We start from the raw sequence: 20188 nt of genomic DNA, 5'->3' as shown, positions 1-20188 counted from the left end.
GGGAAAACCTGGAGTCAGCACAAGAATAAAAAAATCCAGGAAACTGGAGAATTGCCAAAGGAAATAGTTTTAACTAGTTAACTTAGGAAAGTGCTTCTAGTTTAAATCGTTCTGTAACAGAACAGATGTTATTTTAGTGATCATTTATTCTTCATTTAACATTTAAATTATATTGATGATAATAATGCTGCAAAGGTCTCATATCATTCAAGCCAAACCTTTTACAATTTTGTTACCAGTACTAATAATCCTTTATTGAAGGATTTATTGATAAGTGACTTGAGAACAAAATCTCGTCTCCAGTGATGACCTGGCTGGGAGTCTTCTACCATAGCTGCTCAAAGCAGTGAAGGAAAAGAGAACAATCAATGAAATGAAAACAAGACGTGGCAGTGTTAACAAGTGCAGGTGTCAGGCAGCAAATTAATCATGCAACTGCAAATGCATTCAGATTCAAAGGTATTTTTCAGCTTGCTCTGGAGACTGTCACTGGGCAGCATCAAGTTGAAAAGACTTGTGCTCAAACCCTTTAACTCCCAACAATACAGCTGCATGAACCTGAATTCTGCCATTCTAATTATGACCCTGATCTTAAACGTTGAGTCATGCTAACTTTGTTCCCACTTCCTACAATTATTCTTTCGATTTACCACACTTAGTCAAAACTGCCTGATGGCTCTTTGGTAAAGAGAATATGATCTTGGGGTTAAATCAGTTTTATCCTTTTTCCTTCTCAGACCATGCACAATTTCGTATACTGGAAGATTCTTACTAAAGAACTAGACATTTCTTGGGAGTAAATCTATACATTACCAATAGCAGTAATAATAACATGATGTGTTTAAGAATATAGTACTACTTGCTGGTACTGGACAACACTGGTCAGTATGAGTAGATAACCTCTACCCAAGTACTGATCATAATACTGGCCAACAGTGAGTTTCAATTATAAATTAATTGCATTACTATGGTCCTTTCATTCAACTGCAGCCATTCTTCTGCAGCAGCCCCACTGTACAGTGGAGATCAGAAGGAGAGAAGTGACAACTTGCTTCTTCAGTACAACTGGGGGGGGGTTACATAGGGCAGATCAGATGAAGCCAGCCTGAATAGGAATGTCGCCAGGCTTCCCTTCCATTCTTTTACCAACAGTGCAATGGGATCTTAATAAGCAATTAGTAGTTTACCATCATTCAAAGGGCTGTCCTTCCTACATCACAGTGACCACAGTCACCATACTGGGGCACTGGTCTAGAAAGTCTTGTCCCGAGGGGAGAGTGCCGATTACTGGTCCACCGACACCACCCTCAACAGCAACCTGGTTTTTCTTGGAGATTTCCCATCCCACTGGCTAGATCCGATCAGATCCGGCTACAAAGTGCTAAGGCGTGGAAGGAGTGAGGTACCTAATGAAATGCTGTTTCAAAGAGACTGCTGATCTGAACTACAGTTCCTTCGTTCAGATTTTCCTTTCATTTCGCAGTTATCTCTACACACCATAGGGAAAAAAGCAGGGTATTAAATGACTATGAAATTGATATACCATTCCCCTGAGTGTATTACCCAGTTCCCTTTGCAGATCTGTGTACATTACTATGACCCTGTACTCAACTGACAAACTCAGATTTCCTATTTGCACTAAACATTAGAATTCAAAGACAATTTGAACCAAGCATATTCATTTGTCTGTATATTCTGGCCAAATTTGTTTCCAGCAGGTAGCAATTAGTGTTCTGGAAAAATCTTGAGATGTTCTTCCAAACAGACATGTTCTAACAGTTTTAACAGCAACCCTATTCCAAGCCCCTTCAAGCCTCTGGCCTGTTCTCCTCTTATCAGCACAACAAATGTTTCAGATTTCAAGTCTGTCCTCTGTTCTCTGACAAGGACTATGCCTTTAACATTGCATGTCTTTTAAAGCCTGAGGACGCTCATTTTAACGTTTTTGCAAACATTCTGCTTGGTTTCATTTGTCTTTACCAGATCCCGGAAAATTAGCTCTCAAGGAAATATTCAAAGAAAATTCTAAGAAAACCCTCCTAAAATTGTAGCAAAGTATTCATTCAGCCATTCATTCTGCAAAAGAACATATCACTACTAATCGGACTTTTAATTACCTTTCCACTAAGACAAGCAAGACAGCGGGTTTATTAAATTTCACATTAGACATTTGGGTACTATCCAGGATATACAGTTAACATAATTGGCTGCTGAAAAAAGAAAGGAGGAAAAGGGGTAATTATGCCATATGTTGGCAGTTCCTTGCCTGCTCACAGAAAACATGCAGATGTAAAATTGAATGTTCCTTACACTCAAACTCTTTAACTCCCAGTGATATAGCTGTGTCAGCCTCAATTGAGGCATTTTAAGTATGACCCTAATAGAAGAAAATGATCATTAATGCTGACTGCTTGTGAGTGATAAGAATGGGATCCCATCTATGAACCCAGCTACCCACCCTGCTGTCATGGGATTACACAGCTGCCTGCATGTGTTTGGCATTTCCAGATGTTGACAGCTGGAGTACACAGGAAATCCCCTTTGTTTCAGCAGTAAACCGAACCCACACCCTGCACTATTAAATGATCTGATCTCTAGCCTCTGCTACTTCCTTCTCCAGAAAGGTCAATGTAGCAATTTGTTTCCACAAGATCCAAAAGGGAGGAAAAGAACAACAACTTCTCAAAAAAAAAATGAAACAAAACAGATGAGAGGGTCCAAGATGGTCCACATGCACGCTTGCACAGATAATCACATGCAAAAAAAACAAATAGAAGATTTTATGAAAATATTTTAGGAATTCCAAAAAATGCCCATTTTGTTAGGCTCAAGCCATTCTACATGTGGAACGGTTATCTGCTCCAGAGACCCTCCTCCTTGCCTACATACCCAGGCTAGCGACTCCATAGTAAGCCAGCTAAACCAGAACAACACGTTTTGCTCTTTTCTTCAAGGTCAGATAAAGCCTACCTTTTTCCATGCACGCCACACACTGCTCCCAAAGGAGCTCTTCCTCTTTGTACCATTTTCGCTGAACATTTTACACTGTCCTCTTCCCACCTCCCCTAGAGAGCATGCCTGCACACTAATCTACTGTCTGCCTTTCCCGTCAGCCTGTTCCCGCATCATTTATCAAACCTGTCACCACCCAAAGGTGTGTGCTCAGGGAGGCTTCGGAGAGGTTGTAACCCCGCAGCTTAAACAGCAAGGTGATAGAGTCACATAAGTAGCCATGCACAGCCAGAGAAAGAAAGCAAGTGATTAAAAAAAAACAGTCAGATACCTTCCACCACTACGTTTTCAACTCACTGAAAATGTCAAAAGAAGAAACACGAATCAAGATTTCTGGGGTCCTCAATTATCTTCGAAGCCTGCAAGATTGAAAACACGGGCCTTTACAAGTAAATATATCAGATCATTTCTTGATGGCAAAATTCTATGAATAATAAAAGTCTATGCTGTATATCCTCTAATCAAAGGATTGTTTCAAGTTCTATCTTGCACTGCTGTTTAAAATATATGCCACTCACTACTAGGGGGCTGTGATGCTCCATTTCAGTATGCAGCGGATGAACAGCGCTTCTCTTTCTATTTTAAATAAATCGTTCTCAAGGTCAGGTGCAGCTGAAGGCAGTTACAATGTTCCAGAGCCTGTGTGGTATTCCCTGCTGCATCAGTCATTAGGCTGCAATGCATCTCCGGCAGAAATAACTTGAAAATGAGGAACAAATGTAAATAAAAAGGATTAAGTGTTGTAGAAGTGAAAGATATGGTTTGCAGAATTGTAATGACGCAATGAACCGGATAAACAGGTTCTTAATTTATGATATATAGATTAAGACCGGTGTACGCTGAAAGAAATAATTAACACAGCAGTTGTTTCAGTCACCAGATGGCGAGACCTATAAATTCAAATTCTGATTTTAGTTTTTTTCGTTTCATGGAATGGCTTCAGAAATGCCTCCTAAGCCATTATCTTTCCCTCTTATTAGTTACGTTTTGCTGCAAATCTAAGAAAGAGAATACTGCAAGAACTAATTTCTCAGAAAATATGAATGCACCAAGCTTGTCTCGTACACAGCTGAATGTTTCTCTTTTGACTGTAAACCGGAAATGCTTTAAACTATACAGAAGAACCACTCAGTTTTTAAAGAGTATAACGTGCATACATTCTTAATGCCTGTACAATAGTGCAGGATACTAAAATAATTTTAGGATATTTCCAAAGCTCTTACTTTCTTTTGACATTGCTGAAGCAACCATTAGCAAAAAAATGAGCATGCCGACTGAGGTGACTGTAATTCTCCTTGAGTATTTATATTTATACAAATCCTTCCCTCTGTTACTGAGGAAAGAAAATACCTGTCAAACGTCTGACCTGCCTTTTGCTGCAGAGTGATTCTGGAGCTCACACTGGCTTGTGGGCTGTTGTAAGAAACAGAATCAGGTTACCGCTTCCAGTCGCAAGGAAAACCATCTTCTACAGGAAGACCATTTGCGGACTGGTTGATACATGCATGTAAAGCGGCCACAGGGTTAGTTTAAATTTGAAAAGGCAGTTCCAAAAGGTGCAAATGACCTGCATTTCTCAAGGGAGAAAGACATCATTTACAGAGAACTTACATTTCCTAAATCAGGCCCAAAAGACCAGTGCCTTCATTGTGCAGAAACACTGGTCAGTGAAATCGCTCAAAAGATTGTTTCTTGACAATCCACATGCATGACAGTAAATAAAAAACTGAAAGCAATACTCTGGGATCGGTTAGGATTAAAACCGCTATACAAAGGCAAGGAATTGTTACAACTTCCTCTTTCTTCTCAAATTTCAGACCATTATTTTATAGTACCAGAGGACAACTCAGGCATGAACAGATGCAATTTAAGACCGCCCAGGACTAGAATTAACTTCGATGTCTCTTTTTTTTTTCTTTCTGAGAAAGAACGGAACCTTATTTAACATCATAAATTCAACCAAAACCCAAAAAACATTATCAGCAACAAAAAAGTTTTTCTTACTGGAGTCATTTTAACACATTTAGCCATCCCCCTCGGACCACACCTACACCATCACCATCTACCTCATTGTAATTTATTAATTGTACGTCTCCAGTCATTGTTTACACGTCTGTATTGTTTACAGTCAAACTGTCTGCATGTTTACTTGCACATTGTCTATTGTTTGTTTGTACATTGTCTTGATGCACTGTTTGCACTTTGTTTTGTTTTTTACACTTGTTTTATAATCGAGAGACTTTCTGTAAGTAAGAATTCCATTGTACCAGTACCGGTTACATATGGCAATAAAGTTCAAGTTCAAGTTCAAGTTCAATGGTTCTTCAGTTCGGATTTCCATTAACCCTTGTGAGCTTCTAGAATTGTGAGGTGACCCAACAGTGCAAAACCATGACTTTGCTGGTGATGAACTGGTTACCACATGGCTTCCATTCAGATACTTATCAAATAGGTGGGGGATTCATTTTCTCATTTAAAGGGAACCTCTTTCATAGTTTTATTTGCACCAAGGCACCTGTCACCAGCACAACCTCAGGAGCTGCGGCCCCTTGGCCTGCTTCACAAGGAGAGCAGACTGCTGCCTTCTCACTGCCAACAGATCCAAGGGAAGGACTGCCTTTCAGAAATGCTAAAATGCATTTAATTTGCGGGATTTCCTCACACAACACAGAACCAATTGGGAAAAAAAAAACAGCCAAAACCACTGTCTAAAACAAATGTACAAAAACTGCACTGTAACAGGTGAAGTATTCACGCCATACCCGGAGCCTTGAAGGGGAGCTCTGAAGTCATTTCAGCACCCCAGCCAACTCAGCTGACTGACTGTACATTAGTGAGGGACGTGGGCTGCTCTGGGTCTCCTTGGAGAAGGTCACTCCTGCTGGCAGGAAAGCAAGGCTGGACAGAACTACCAGGAGAGACTGGGGAGAAGCTGAGCAATTCAACACAACTCAAGGTTTTTAAAGAACTCATTAGTTTGTTGGAAATGTATTCCAGAACAGCCCAAGTAGATACGGCTAGAAGCAAGAGAATAAAAATGTTTTTTTTTGTGTTTACAGCCCTATGGAGGTAAGCACCAGAAACAAAGCACGCTCCATCTTCTTTTGGGGGGAAATTAAAGGTCTGGTTGGTGGTATCAAGAGGAGAATAAACTATGTATTAAATGCTCAGTACACGGGGTGCATATAATATTTGCACCCAGCCTTCAGATGATAGGCTGGATAGATTTTGAGAAGAGGAAGGAATTTGAGGAAACCGATGTCTTGTCTTGCCATGCAGTAGTGATAAGATACTGTCTCTGACTGGATGAAGCAAAAGTACTCAATGAAAATATTCCCAGCAAACCACAGCTATTAAAGAGCTCTACTGTAACAGTCACAGACCACAGTTCCCCTGCCGGCTATCTCCTTGATCTCACAGATCCCTAAGGAGTGTGGCGACTGGACAGATGACTGCCCCTGTACTACCAGACCGTCTTGGTTTAAGATGTAAGACAAGAGTGCTTTACTGCTTCCAAAAGGAAATATCAGATCTGGGGAAATGGCTGTGTGCTATAGTACAGACACCACAACGGAACAGAATTAAAGCTCTCAAACCAAGAATTCTGTTTGAAAAGTGCTTTTGGTCATTCTAGTTTAATCGGCATTCTGTAATGTACTACCAATTGCGTCCATTTTTTAAAACCAAAAATATCTGCCTGTCTTCTGCCCAGACGGTGCCATCTGGATTCCCCAGATGGCTGGTAGTGGCTATACGTGGTGCAAGTCTAAGATAAATTCCTTCCATCTGAGGCAAAGGTGTTTCGATCCAGCTGTCTGTAGAGGCAGGAGGGCCTGTTCCCACATGGCTGAGAAGAGAGATCAGAGGCCTGGCCTCGGTGTGACCCCAGTGACTCACTGCTGCTGGATTAGCGGTCAGAATGAGCCGGAGTGACGGGCTGTGGCTCCATCAACACCATGTGCTGTATTTAACGAAGGGCTTCTGCACTACCTGGCAAGAGAGTGGCAGATCAAAAGGCTACTTGGAGAAACCGGACTGCTGGGCTTCTTTCATGCTCACATCTCAAAGGGAGAAGGACAGACGTACAATAAACTGTGATGACCGTTCCCATGATCGGTCTACAAAAGTCATCTACCAAGCAGTAGTGAAATGGCTCAGTGCTACCAGGGACAACGGATGTGATTAGCCATCATGGTTTCTCAGTTCCCTGTGAAACAGCGCCCTCTCTAGGCTTACAATGAAAGAGCAGGGAGGGGGATGGGTAAAGGGGCTGTGCCGTGAGAAGAGAATTTCACAGAGGGCAAATACGTAGTAAAAACAATAGATGACTAAATAAAAAAAACGTCAGAGCAATCAAAAATGAAGATAGAATCCTAAAAGCTTACCAGTTGATTTCAACCTGAGCAAAATGTTTCTTCAGCACGCAAGAGCATACAATATATAAATGTTCAACATTAAAATACACATAAAAGCAAAGCTTTATCCTTCTGTACACCATAACTGTATTACACTTTAAAAAAGTACATACATTCTTTTAAGTCAAGAAAATGGGACATCATTGGAAGGGGGTAAAGAAAGTCTGAGCTAAACATTTTAGCTGCTACACACAGATCCAGAATCTTCAATATACAGCTGAAACAAGAAAAAAGGGTTGAGGTTACCCTCTCCCATAGAGGCCAACATTTTACAAAACGATTCCTTGACATCTGATGGACTAACCCCAGAATATGTGAATCAATTCACATCAAACAAGAAATGCAGACTGCCAAAAACGACTTGTCAAATGCTGCCTCTTAAGCAAGCTGCACATTAGGAAACATGTAAAAAGAAGACCTGATAAGCAAACGGGGGAAAAAAAAAAACACACAAGACTGAAGCGCCACTGAGGAGCTCTAACGCTGCAGCTCAACAGCTGCCCAGTATGGAAAACCATTCCAGTGGGTACAATGATGGATTAGCAGCAGTCAGAGCACTAATGGAGCCGGATAAGAACACAACTGGGACAACCCAGTCTTCTAAGAAAATAATAAAAAGCCCAGCTTTTGTCTGGACGTCTAACAGACAGTACTAGAGATTAAAACAAGAATTCCAGAGTTACGTTCCTCTAGTAAAGGGTTACAGGCCAGCAAGGTTAATTCAGCGTGTAACATGCTTGAGAACGAGACAAATGAACTCTCTCAACAATAACAAAAAAACTGATGGCTTTAAAAATTATGAGACGTTTGTAAACAGCTAACAAAAATTCCCTACAAGTACAAAAAGAGAACCCAGAAGGGACAATGCAGAGATGGCAACACAATATAGTCTTTTCCATAGGTGCAGAACTTTGTACCATCAGAGGCATTTCGAATTCCAGACCATGACGTTGCCTAGATTAGCGCTTTCATAAAACACTATTTGCAGGGATAAAACTGTGTTGCTAGGATACTGTTCAGAAACTCTAGTCCAGGGGAATATGAATATACAGACTGGAGCACTGAGTAAAATCCAACTATATGCCAAAGAACAAAAATACATCGGTAAAAAAAAAGACTGTTAATAAATGTCTACAAATTCAATATGCAAATATTATCATTTTAGTTTTAAAGGTAGGTTAAACATGTTTGCAGCAATGCAAAATGCATAATCTTACTAATTATAATGGATGAAATCAACTAGTTTGGGATGTTTACCAAAAAAATCTGTAAAAAGCTGGTTCCAATATCAGGTCATTACCAATGCCACTATAAATAAACACACCTTATAAAGATGTTAAGAGCATCAATCACTGCATTTAGAAGCATTTTTGTAGAGACAGCTAGATTAATCGTTAAATCAGCCTGAGCTTTATAAAGGTGGAATGGTGGTTTAGATGACATATAACAATTCGCACGGTCTCCTACTTACAGCCCCCAACTCGAGTGTTAAGACAAGATAGCACCTTATCACTCAATGATACGAAAACCACACCTCAGGTTACCGAGCAAAATAAACCGGTATTTTAAAGATTTTGTTTTCGTGGGTTAATTGGCTTTTGCTGGTAAACACAACACACCTGCAGTATAGACAGTGGCAGTGACTGCCACATGCTCTACATCTTGCTACTCCCAGTGGTTACTCACCACTTCTTCACACGATCAAACATACTTCTTCAATTTCACTGACATCCGCAGCTTAAAAATATTTCTAACACTGTTAAGCGTCACTTATCCGGCTTTCACTATGTGTCACACAGCTGTTGTTACCACTTTGCAGTCTGATCTGATCAGCTTTTAAAGGCTAAGCAGGGCTGGGCCTGGCCAGTACAGAGGCAGGGTGGTCCAAAGAAAGGGCCTTCTTGCTGTGAATAGTGTCGGTGACCCAGCAGGTGGAGCTCTTCCTTGTGGACCAGGATTTTCAAACCAGTACCTCAGTATGGCAGAAGGAGAAGCCCCCATCAGTACCGTAGGAGCTACTGTCCTTTAGATGACCTACCCAGAGTAGCCGATGTTATCCCGTACAGAGAGACAGCAGGACATTTTCAGCTAAAACAAAAGCAGAGTATTTTATCTAATGGACACAAAATGACCACCTATTTTCTTTTCGAATTTGCAGAGAAACTGCTCACATCAGAAAATGAATACAAACTAGGAATAATGAACGATTCGGCTAACTTTGCTCTTCTCCTGAGTAGTCACACACACAAAATAAGACTCTGCAAGTAAAAAAGAGCAATTAATGTTTGTATACACACAACTACGACCACAAGTTCAAAGCAAAAAACACAAGTATAATACAAAAAATGTTTTTTTTCCCCACAGGAGCACAAGGTCAAACCTACACTGCAGTGGTCTTGAGTGGCCCTGTCAAAGCCCTGACTGAATCCTGTGGAGAGCCTGCGGAAACACTTCAGAAGACCCCCAAGGAACTGGACAAGATGGGGAAATCTGCCAAGAAGAACTGCAAAACCAGCACCAAACTGGTGTGTGAGAAGAGACTGACGGAAAAAGACCTGCAGCTGGAATTGCTGACAAAATTGCTGACAGGTCTGAAGAGTTATGCAATGAACTTATTTCATTCTTTTGCTCTTTATTTTATGCATTTATTTACTGTAACTCATTTCACTCCTAGAAGTTTTCAGTTTGAACATTTAGGTTATGGAAAAAAGGAGTTTAAAAATGTGTAGACCATTTGGGAATTTCCAAAAGTGGGACGCCATAGGATGGGTATGAATACTTCTGCAAAAGTATTCAGAAGTTCTGAATACATCTTCTTGTGTATTACAACAATAAAAATAGTTTCAAAACATAAAGCAAAGATATCCAGTTCTGAATTTCTGTACATTTAATATTTTTTAAAGGATTAACAATTTACACTACTTTGGGTCTGAATATTTCTTTATATCTTTTGTGAGCAGAAAACGTTGCTGGATGAAAAGCAACACGTTGACACAAAAACCTGTTCCTCCTCTTACAAAGTTCCTGAAAGCAAAGTGCGCAAAGAAACAAAAAGAAACATAAACCATCATCACTGAGGCAGAAGAACCTCATTACAACTTTAGCAAAATCTGTTGCCAGACAATTTTTAAGTATTTAAAATAGTGCTCTTTCAAGACCTAATACATATCTTCAGCACCAAACTGGCAGAACTGAACTGAAAAAGAATGTGTATGCACTTGTACAATCTAGGTGTCAAACATACGGCCCCTTTATAAAGAAGGCTACCTCACGAATGTCCGATCAGTCGCACAGCCACGTGTTCTCTTTCGTTCTCTCTTTATCCAATCACAGTGCTCCTCTTGAAGGGGTCACAGAGCTACATGGGCGGGGCAATGTTGTTGCACCACAATGCAAGACCTCTATACACATCACCTCCACCATGTGGAGCAGGTTCAACATCTGAACCACCACTGGCCTTACTAAAACTGTGCCTAGTGATTTCATTTCTCAAATGGAAATCTTTGAGCATTTTAATAAGATAGCACTGTAGTGATGATATGAATGCATTTGAGGCAGCGGTAGAAATGATTCTAAGCATCAAGTACTTTCACCAAAAAAATCAAAGGTCCAATAGCTTAAATTACACACATTTGGATGAGGGGAGGTGTGAAACCAAAAAGGCTTCTTCAGGGTGCTTGAATGTAATTACTTACACCACCCAAGTTCTTAAGAAGCATAAAGATCTTAACACTCATCCTTCAACTTTCAGTTCACTTTGATCAGCATGATTTGTTTTAATAAGATCTTAACCATCAGCTACAAACCATCTACTGAATGTCCTTACATCATCATGAAAGTCTTAATGAAAGAATAAATATCCCTATTAAACATATGATCTATTTGGATTTAACTGGTTTGTAATTAAAAAAAATACTCCAGCAGAAAATGTCCCCCCGAGAAGATATCCATGAACAAATCTGTGAACCCACAGATGCAGTAACTCCTCGAGTAGCAATGTCTCCAACTTGATGGGTTTTTTAGCCGATTTGTCTCTTGTTTTGGCTTTTAGAAATGTTTCCTTAAACAACTGCTTCACGCCAAAGACATCTGAGGGTTTTCTTACATGAACAGAGCACTTCAAGACAACATTCCAATGGACTTGGACTTAACCAATCAAAACAGTGTGTTCTTACGCTGCTCAGTTGGAGACTCTGTTCCAGTGGATGCATGGATGCCAAATGTTGAGGAAATGTTTTTGTAACCTTTACCACCTGATAAGTATAAGCCTTTTCTTTTCCTCAGGTACTTTGACATCACTCTTGGAGCATCACACAGGACAGAGATGCCCAACTCACCACCAGATTCCAATTACCCCCCAAACTGTGCTAATTAAATTCAATGTTGACTTATTACTTCGCATACAGTAATTAGTATTCATTTTTTTCACATTCCTACAACACTGCATCGCAATAAACACCGACATAAACCCTTTACACTTCCAAGTAAAGACCAGTTTTAATTACTTTTTCATCTTAATTCCCTGACATTTTCTGAGCACTGCAGAATGAAAAGCAGGTGAAACAGGGACACATCATATCAGTGTAAGATTTAAGTTTAGTCTTCTAGCATCACAGTAATGTTGTTAAGCCAAACTTTAAACTGCAAGTGGAGAAATGTTCAAGAACTGGTATTCATTTGTTCAGTGGACAGTTAAGTGGTTTGATCCTTAATGGTTGTTATGCTGATAAATTACAGATATATTGGTGTTCCCCTTAAAATAATAAGAATAAACCTATTAATAAGACATGGATTCCAGGATTATGACAATTTATCTCCTGTAAGGACCAGATGGTGAGCTACACTGTGAAGGCATTCACTGAAAATCAAGTCCACTTGTGAGATTAAATCTCCACATCCCCTAGTGCCACAATGTGAAGATCTAAGCTCACCAATTTACTTTCTTTAAAATTTAATGTGGAAAATCTACACCACATTTTAGTACAGAAGATTCTATATTACATAAGATAATTTTAAACCACTCTATGACAGGTGGTTGTACTAAGCAGCAGTCTAGAATGACTAGGCATGAACAGTCCCTAAAGCGAGTCCAGGAAATTCAACTTAGAATAAAAATTAAAAAAAAACACCCACCATTCACACCCTGCTTTTGTTTGCCCAATAGGAAGAGCACCACTTGGCTCTCTAACACCTTCTCTTCGTTTTTTCAGCACACGGCACGTCAAGGTCTTGTACTGACATTCGGGTGTAAAACAGATTCCTGAGAATGCCAAACTGGTAATACATGGGAAGCGCCTTCATAAAGCGATGTTATATTTGAGATGTATATCGATATCTTTTCCTCAGTGTTTTAACTCTGGGGAGTCCCAGACAAAAACCTGTAAGAGAAGGATTATAACGGCAGTGTTACCAGCTTGTAGCTGGACGTCCTTTGCTCTCAGAAGCCGAGTTTGTCATTACTTGGCTGGGACTATAAGTATTAGTAGTCCAGTAGGTAGCTCTCTAATAATAATAATAATAATAATAATAATAATAATAATAATAATAATAGCTTTCACTTATATAGTGCTTTACAGGTAATGGGGTCTCCCCTCCACCACCACCAATGTGCACCCCCACCTGGATGATGCAACAGCAGCCATAGAGCACCAGAACGCTCTCCACACATCAGCTATCAGTGGGGAGGAGAGCAGAGTAATGTAGCCAATTCATAGATGGGGATTATTAGGAGGCCATGATTGGTAAGGGCCAATGGGAAAATTTGGCTAGTACGCAGGGGTTACACCCCTTTACAGCATTTACCTGTAAAGTGCTTTGAGTGGAGTGTCCAGAAAAGCGCTATATAAGTGTAAGGAATTATTATTACTACTCTTATTGAGAAATGTCCTGGGATTTTTAATGACCATAGAGAGTCAGGACCTCGGTTTTACGTCTCATCTAAAGGATGGCGCCTGTTTACAGTATAGTGTCCCCGTCACTATACTGGGGCATTAGGACCCACATGGACCGCAGGATGAGCGCCACCTGCTGGCCCCACTAACACCTGTTCCAGCAGCAACCTTAGCTTTTCCCAGGAGGTCTCCCATCCAGGTACTGACCAGGCTCACACCTGCTGAGCTTCAGTGGGTTGCCAGCTGTAAGTTGCAGAGTGATACGGCTGCTGGCCATATCTACCATCCAATGTCCCAATATGGTGACAGGGGACATCACGAAAGGCACAGTACTTCAGATGAGACATTAAATAAGTTATAGAAGACCTAAACCTGGTGTCACAGCCAAATTCTACATTGACAAATTTCCTCCTCAACTAAAGAACATCTTTCTTTCACCTCAGAAATATCGCTAGACTATGCCCTATGTTAACACTAACTGTGGCTGAAAAGATGATCAATACATTTGTGTTTTCCAAAATTGACTTCTGTAATGCTCTACTCACTGGGGTATCTAAATCTACTTTGAACAAACTCCAGTATGTCCAAAATTCGGCAGCCAGAATCCTGACCAGGTCTAGTGCAAGTGATCACATTACTCCTATCCTGGAGTCCTTGCACTGGCTTCCTGTCAAGTCATGTCGACTTCAAAACCCTCATGCTCACCTACAGTACAAGGCTCTGCATGGCTTGGCACCTCAGTACCTGTCTGAGCTACTATTGCCCTACTCTCAACCGCGCAACCTTCGCTCTTCTAATTCTGCTCTCCTTACTGTCCCCCAAGCCTGTCTACACTCTATGGGTGACAGGGCCTTCTCCTGTTATACCCCAAAGATCTGCAACTCTATCTCCAGGATATCAGAGAGTCACCATCTCTAGAGTCCTTCAAATTCAGCCTCCAATCCTTCTTCTTTAGAAGAGACTTTACTAAACTGGTTTTACCCCTCTGCTCCAACTGTATTCAGGACCACCGTCTACTGTCTCCTCTGTATATTCTCATCGTGCATATCTTGTGTATTTTTTTTTTATTGTTGTCATTCTGTAAAGCGCTTTGAGAAGCCTCCTTTAAAGGCGCTATATAAAATACAGTTTTATAATGCAATTTCTCACTTCTGCACCTGGTCTGCTGTTTAGTGGGGATGCTGTGTGCCAACCAAGTGGGTACAATATTGCAAAGAAGCACTTTGCGATTAAATGCACAGACCTAAGCAATTCACTACCTATGGTTGAGAAATACACATGGCAGAAATCTCTGAACCAGGTCATCTTCAATAATCACAGACCAAAATGACTTGTTTCTCCTTCATCTGTCTCACTTTGTTGACACTGCTTTACCGATCTGTTCCAAGAAAGAAGCACGTCTCTCAGATTTAACATTGCTAGTAACCAATTTACCTGCAGTCACTGCACCTGCTGACAATTATTAAGCCATCTGTTTTTAATTAAGGCGTTAATACAAAATTATTATACCATCAGCTTATGAGACATTTTAGATATAATACCCATGGTGTGAAATGACAAGAAGTATGGCATTTTTATCATATAAACATTTATTAAACCAGATTAGTCAATGGAAAACAAACTCTTATTTGCAATAATGACTCGGAGAGCTACTCACTTAGAAAGCACAGCATTTTGCTGGAGCAACCAGAGTAAAGTACCTTGCTCAAGGGTAACCATAGTAGTGCCCCACTTGGGCACTGAACCCACCCCCCTCCTGATTACAATTAACAAGCTCCACTGGCCGAATGGCACCTCATGTTCAAGTCCAGAGACCCTACCATCAGTCCGCACTGCTGCCCGTTTCCTGCTGCTGAACCAGACAGTACAATTATGAATAACCTTTAGGTGGATATTAATAGATTATATAATTAGATTTATTACATAAAATGTTTAATACCATTGTCATATAAATCTTAATATTGAAAGTTAAAAAAAATTCAATGTGATTACAATTAAAATAACTACAATATTTAGGAAGCAAGGGAGCACCACAATTGTGCACAGATTACCGTGGGACAGTGCAGATTTCCCATTTTAACACGTACATGGGCTGAAGTTCTTAAAAGGCTGATAGATGGGTCAAAAATAGTACACAGTGGAGAAAATTGTCTTTAGAATTAATTAAAACAATTACATCCTTACAAGCGATGAAAAACAGAAAAAAGGCTTTTTTAAAAACTAAATCATTGGAAACAGCATGTGATTTATATCAATTTTAAGGTACACATTTAAGGTTTTAACGTCGTAAAAGTACTTTTCTATGTAGCAACGGAGAGGAGTGAAACTTTCCACAGTTGCACAACCTCTGTGAATAAAAACTGAAGGCTAAACAACTTATTTACGGCAGACTGAAGAAGGCCATGCTCAGATGAGGCTGTGAAAGGAAGTGGCAGATTCTTTCACTTGCCACTTAATTAATCAAAACCAGGTGTTTAAGAGATTCAATCTTTTTGCACACAGACATCCTTAGGTGGCTACACCCCTGAGGAAGGAAGACGAGCGTACCTGAGCGTGGAAGTTCGACATGGTGGTTGTCTCGATGTCCTTCTTCCCCAGGATCTCCATTTTCACGGGAGAATTCGGGAAGTTGAAAGAAAAGTACTCCAGGAAATCCGGGAGGTACATAGCTGCTCCGTGAATGATCCCCATCACATAGTGAGCCGCGCAGTTCTCGTCCTCGCTGAAGGACAGCGTCACGAACTCGTCGGCAAACCTCTGCATCTCCACAGGAGACAGGCGGGAAAGCTCTTCGCTGTAGGCGTGCGCCACCAAGGCCCCCCCATTGGGCTGCTGCTCCACGTGAATGAAGCGCCGGAACTCCAGGTTGTCCAGGCCGGGCAGCTGGGTCTGCACCCGGGGCGCCTTGACGGACACGAACGCGGGGTCGCTGCCTTCCGGAGGCCTGTCCTCCGGCCGGCAGCCTTCCAGGAGGCACGGGGCGGGCTTGACGTCGCCCTGCTCCTCCCTGCCCGGCTTCCACTCCAGGCCGCGCACGTCCGACACGAGCCCCGAGCACACCGTCTGACTGGACCTGCTGTACATCTTGGGCCGCTTTCTCTTCTCGCCCTCTTTGTGTTTCTTTTTCTTTTTCTTCTTCACCTTTTTGATCTGCAGCTCCTCTGAATTTATCTTGGGCCTCTCTTTTTCACCTGGAAGCCAGAAAACAAAACAAGGACTTAAGTTCTACTTCCCAGACCATCCCGTAAATTATCCCACCCTTCCTAATAAAAGTTTTAGGAATTGGGAACAGTAACAACAACAACATTACTTTATTAACCCTTTACAATTTAGCAAGCATACCCCAGCTTGCTCTCCATGAGACACACAGACAGGGAGAGAGCCTGGGGTCAGAGCGCAGGATCTGCCATTGTACAGTGCCCCTGGAGCATTTGGGGTTAAGGGCCTTGCTCAGGAGCCCAACGGAGTAGGACTCCTCTGCCGGATGCCGGATTTGAACCTGCAACCTTCCAGCCACAGGCGCAGATCCTTAGCCACAGAGCCACCACTCCGCCCAGTTAGCATGTCAGTTCGCAAAAGCGCTGCTTGCAAATCCTCAGTAATAATAATAGCATAATAATAGTATTAGAAGGAAAGTATTACCTGCTACCAGGGCATGGGGACGTGAGTGGAAGCTACTGCCCAGTAGACCTTCTCTTGCAACATAACAATGGCTCAATCAAGCATAATTTGTTTGTTCAACAAAAAGCTGACAGTCTGACAAACCTGGACAGATTGCAATAACTGGGATACAGAGAAGTGTTACAATTAAAAATGCAATATTTTAAATGAAACCACACAAGAGGTGGACCTTGGCAGTTATTTAGACTGATTAACTTCAAATTTATATAAATTTTAACTCAAAAGTAAATGTTTTGAAATGAAGATTCATAAACCACAAAGCAAATGAGCTTTTTAAGGAGGCCATGCCTGGCCTTTAAAACCCGAAGGAGGAAAATCTTGTTCAAAAAACTTCCCAAAGTTGGACAGTTCAGTGAGAAACCAGCAGACATTTTGTTTAAACCTAAAGAAAAAAACAAATTAATGCCTGGACTGAACTACCAGCTAGCACTGGAATCATCCAGGAGAATAACTTCAGCCTTGGTCTGAAATCTCCCTCTAGGACAGAAAATACATATAACTCCTAATTCTCCAGTTCACCTGTCAGGAATAAGTAGTTCTTGAGAAAAATCCAATCCTGAGGAAAGGGAAAAACTGACTTTCCCATTCTTGTATCCTGATAATAAAAGGGCAGGCGGTACCACACTGAGCGTCTTTGGGGCTGCTGTAGTGAAGCAGGCAGCGCTGCTCCTCAGACATGCTCAGAAGGCACTGCGCCTCAGCTGCCCAGCAGCCTGGCACAGCCTGTGGCCGTGTGTCGCAGGGAACAGGAGCACCTCAAGCTGCCTCAGCTGCCCAGCACGCCGACACCGCCTGCGGCAGGGAGGAAGAGAGCAGGTACAGCCCCAGGCCTGCTGAGCCGTTTCAAACGGAAGCTGCTGAAAGCATTCGTGCAGCACTCCAGGCACAGAGAGCGGGACGGCGTGCTGAACCGTGCGGTACGCAGGAAACGGCACAGAAAGAGCCTTTTCATGTCAGTTCGCAAAAGCGCGGCTTGCAAATCCTCATCTGCAACAGCTCCCCGCCCCCCCACTTCCAAATAGGACACAGACCAGACAGTAATTTTAACAGTGCGTGTAAACGAGGGTCAGATACAATCAGCGGCGAATATAAACAGCATGTGGCACACAGCAGGCTGCTCGAAACAGCGGCCTGCTAAAACATAATCCCCAAAGCTCAGCTCAGAAGGAAGCCCACAGCTAGTCATTACCAAAAAACAAAACATGGGCATATGCAGTACGGCAGACAGGATTTGTGGATTTCACAGAACAGTTTCCTGGTCAAGATTCAGTCATTTTAATCTTTTCACACAATGGGCAAACTGAACAGAAACACGAACCTTTTGAGCGTGATGCTTTCGAATTTTCATGTGACTTTTTTGTCATATTACCATTTTTTCTGAATTGCTTCCTTTACTTACACATTATTACAAAAAGGAAAACTCTGTTATAGTTAATTCAAACTACCTTCGACAAGGTATTACGATCCTTAAAATATTTATAGAATACAGATATGTAAATATAATGCAGATATATAACAAATATTTATAGAATACAATACAAATGACTATTTCATACACCTTTTTTCTTGCTAGAAATCTCAATTTTCATCCAAAAACACACCGAGTTCCAGATGTATTCCTACCTCCAATGAAACAGAATAACAGAATGAGATACACACGAGGTAATGTGTCTTGTCAAAAGAAAATCTAAAAATGTTATACTGAAATCATACTAGCACTGCAAAGGCTACAGTGATATTTGTCATTAAGAATTATTTAAACTCCAGAAAAGGGATCAGACATTCAAGACAATAAATCCATCACCTTCCACTAGAGTGTCCTTTATTAAGACGTTTATGGCGACCAGTATAGTGGTCTCCCTGTCAGAAACAGGACACAAGTTTAACCAAAGGCTGAGAGGTTTGGGTTCCTTCTACCAAGAAGCTCAAACTTGGCCAAAAATGGACATTCCAGTATGTCAGGAATAATCCAAAGCCTCCAGAGAAACTGACAAAGACATGGTTAACTGAACACCAAACTTTCTCCACTGGCATTCTCAACCTCCTGACCATAATCCATTTGTACGTTTTAGATTAAAACTCAAGAAAACAATTCACAAACCAAAGAGTCTGAACAATCTAGAGCAATTCATCCAATTTCATGTTATTTAACATGTAGCAATGTAAGGAACGTGTAAATAGAACGAGATCCATACATTTTCATTCTAAGTTAATTAAAAGGGATTCAACATCACCAATTGGGATTTGCCTCTACAGAACTACCAATAAAATATCACATCTTGAATTTTAATTAAACAGAAGAGAACAGACATGGTTAGATTAATTACAATCCAATGACAAAAAAAAAAACAATTCTGATTTACAATTATGAACATTTAGACTCTCCCTACACTCAATAATACAAGAATCCCTAAAACTACATAGACCTACTTTGATACTGTGCAATTCCTCACTTAAGCTTCCAGGAAACAATATTTAAAAATATACCCAATGTACTTCCCTTTACTGAACATCACATCAATATGACCACTGCTACAGAGTAAATGTTCAATCTAAAAAATAAAGCAGGGCAACCGTCACTCAATGCCTTGCAATAACAGTTAGGATCCTTTCTTCAAATTGCACCGATGTTCATTTATTTCAGTTTTCAGTTGTTTCTTGTTTTGCATCAATATACAATAAGCTGCAAGGACATGTTATAAGACGCATCACCTGAGATGTAGCACAGTCTTTTAAGTGTAAGGTATGCCAAGGCTATAAAAATGGTATAATGTGTGTAATTATAACAGAGAATTAACAATGAAGAACATAAAGCAATTTGCTTTTAATAACATATTTCTGTGGGTTTTGCACTAAAAGAAGTAATCAAATACATTTTAGAATAATTCTATCAAGTCAATTATTAGATACAAAACTACAACAGATACCATTTTAAACCAGGTGAAAGGTCCATTAGCATAGCATGTAAGGAAAGATGGTAAAGAAAGTATCCATTCCAGCTTCCCCCGTTGGGCTCACTTAAGATCACAATATTATAATTAAGGCAACATCTAGTCAGATTTTGTTGTATATTTTGAGAAGTCTCAATATTACTAAAGGAATTATTAAGCACAAAATACTCCTCAGATTTTCCTAAATAGGAAGCAAGTTTAAATTAGGGGCCATGCTAAGACAATTTACGTACTTGTC

General features: G+C 40.8%; 1 protein-coding gene across 3 annotated transcripts in view; it reads right to left on the bottom strand.

The window, feature by feature from the left end:
• The window catches only part of LOC148654989 (lysine-specific demethylase RSBN1L-like), a 52882-nt gene that overhangs the window by 16360 nt on the left and 16334 nt on the right, over positions 1–20188 (bottom strand). For all 3 annotated transcript variants that reach the window (XM_088644974.1, XM_088644973.1, XM_088644975.1), the window contains exon 3: positions 15866–16509. In XM_088644974.1, the coding sequence (XP_088501100.1) occupies positions 15866–16509 (644 nt within the window). The remainder of the gene's footprint in view (positions 1–15865; positions 16510–20188) is intronic.

Source organism: Lepisosteus platostomus, chromosome 9 (genome assembly GCF_059453375.1).
Source record: "Lepisosteus platostomus isolate fLepPlt1 chromosome 9, fLepPlt1.hap1, whole genome shotgun sequence".
Lineage (NCBI taxonomy): Eukaryota > Metazoa > Chordata > Actinopteri > Semionotiformes > Lepisosteidae > Lepisosteus > Lepisosteus platostomus.
Note: the sequence above shows the minus strand (reverse complement) of the source record. Positions and strands in the feature narration are given on the sequence as shown.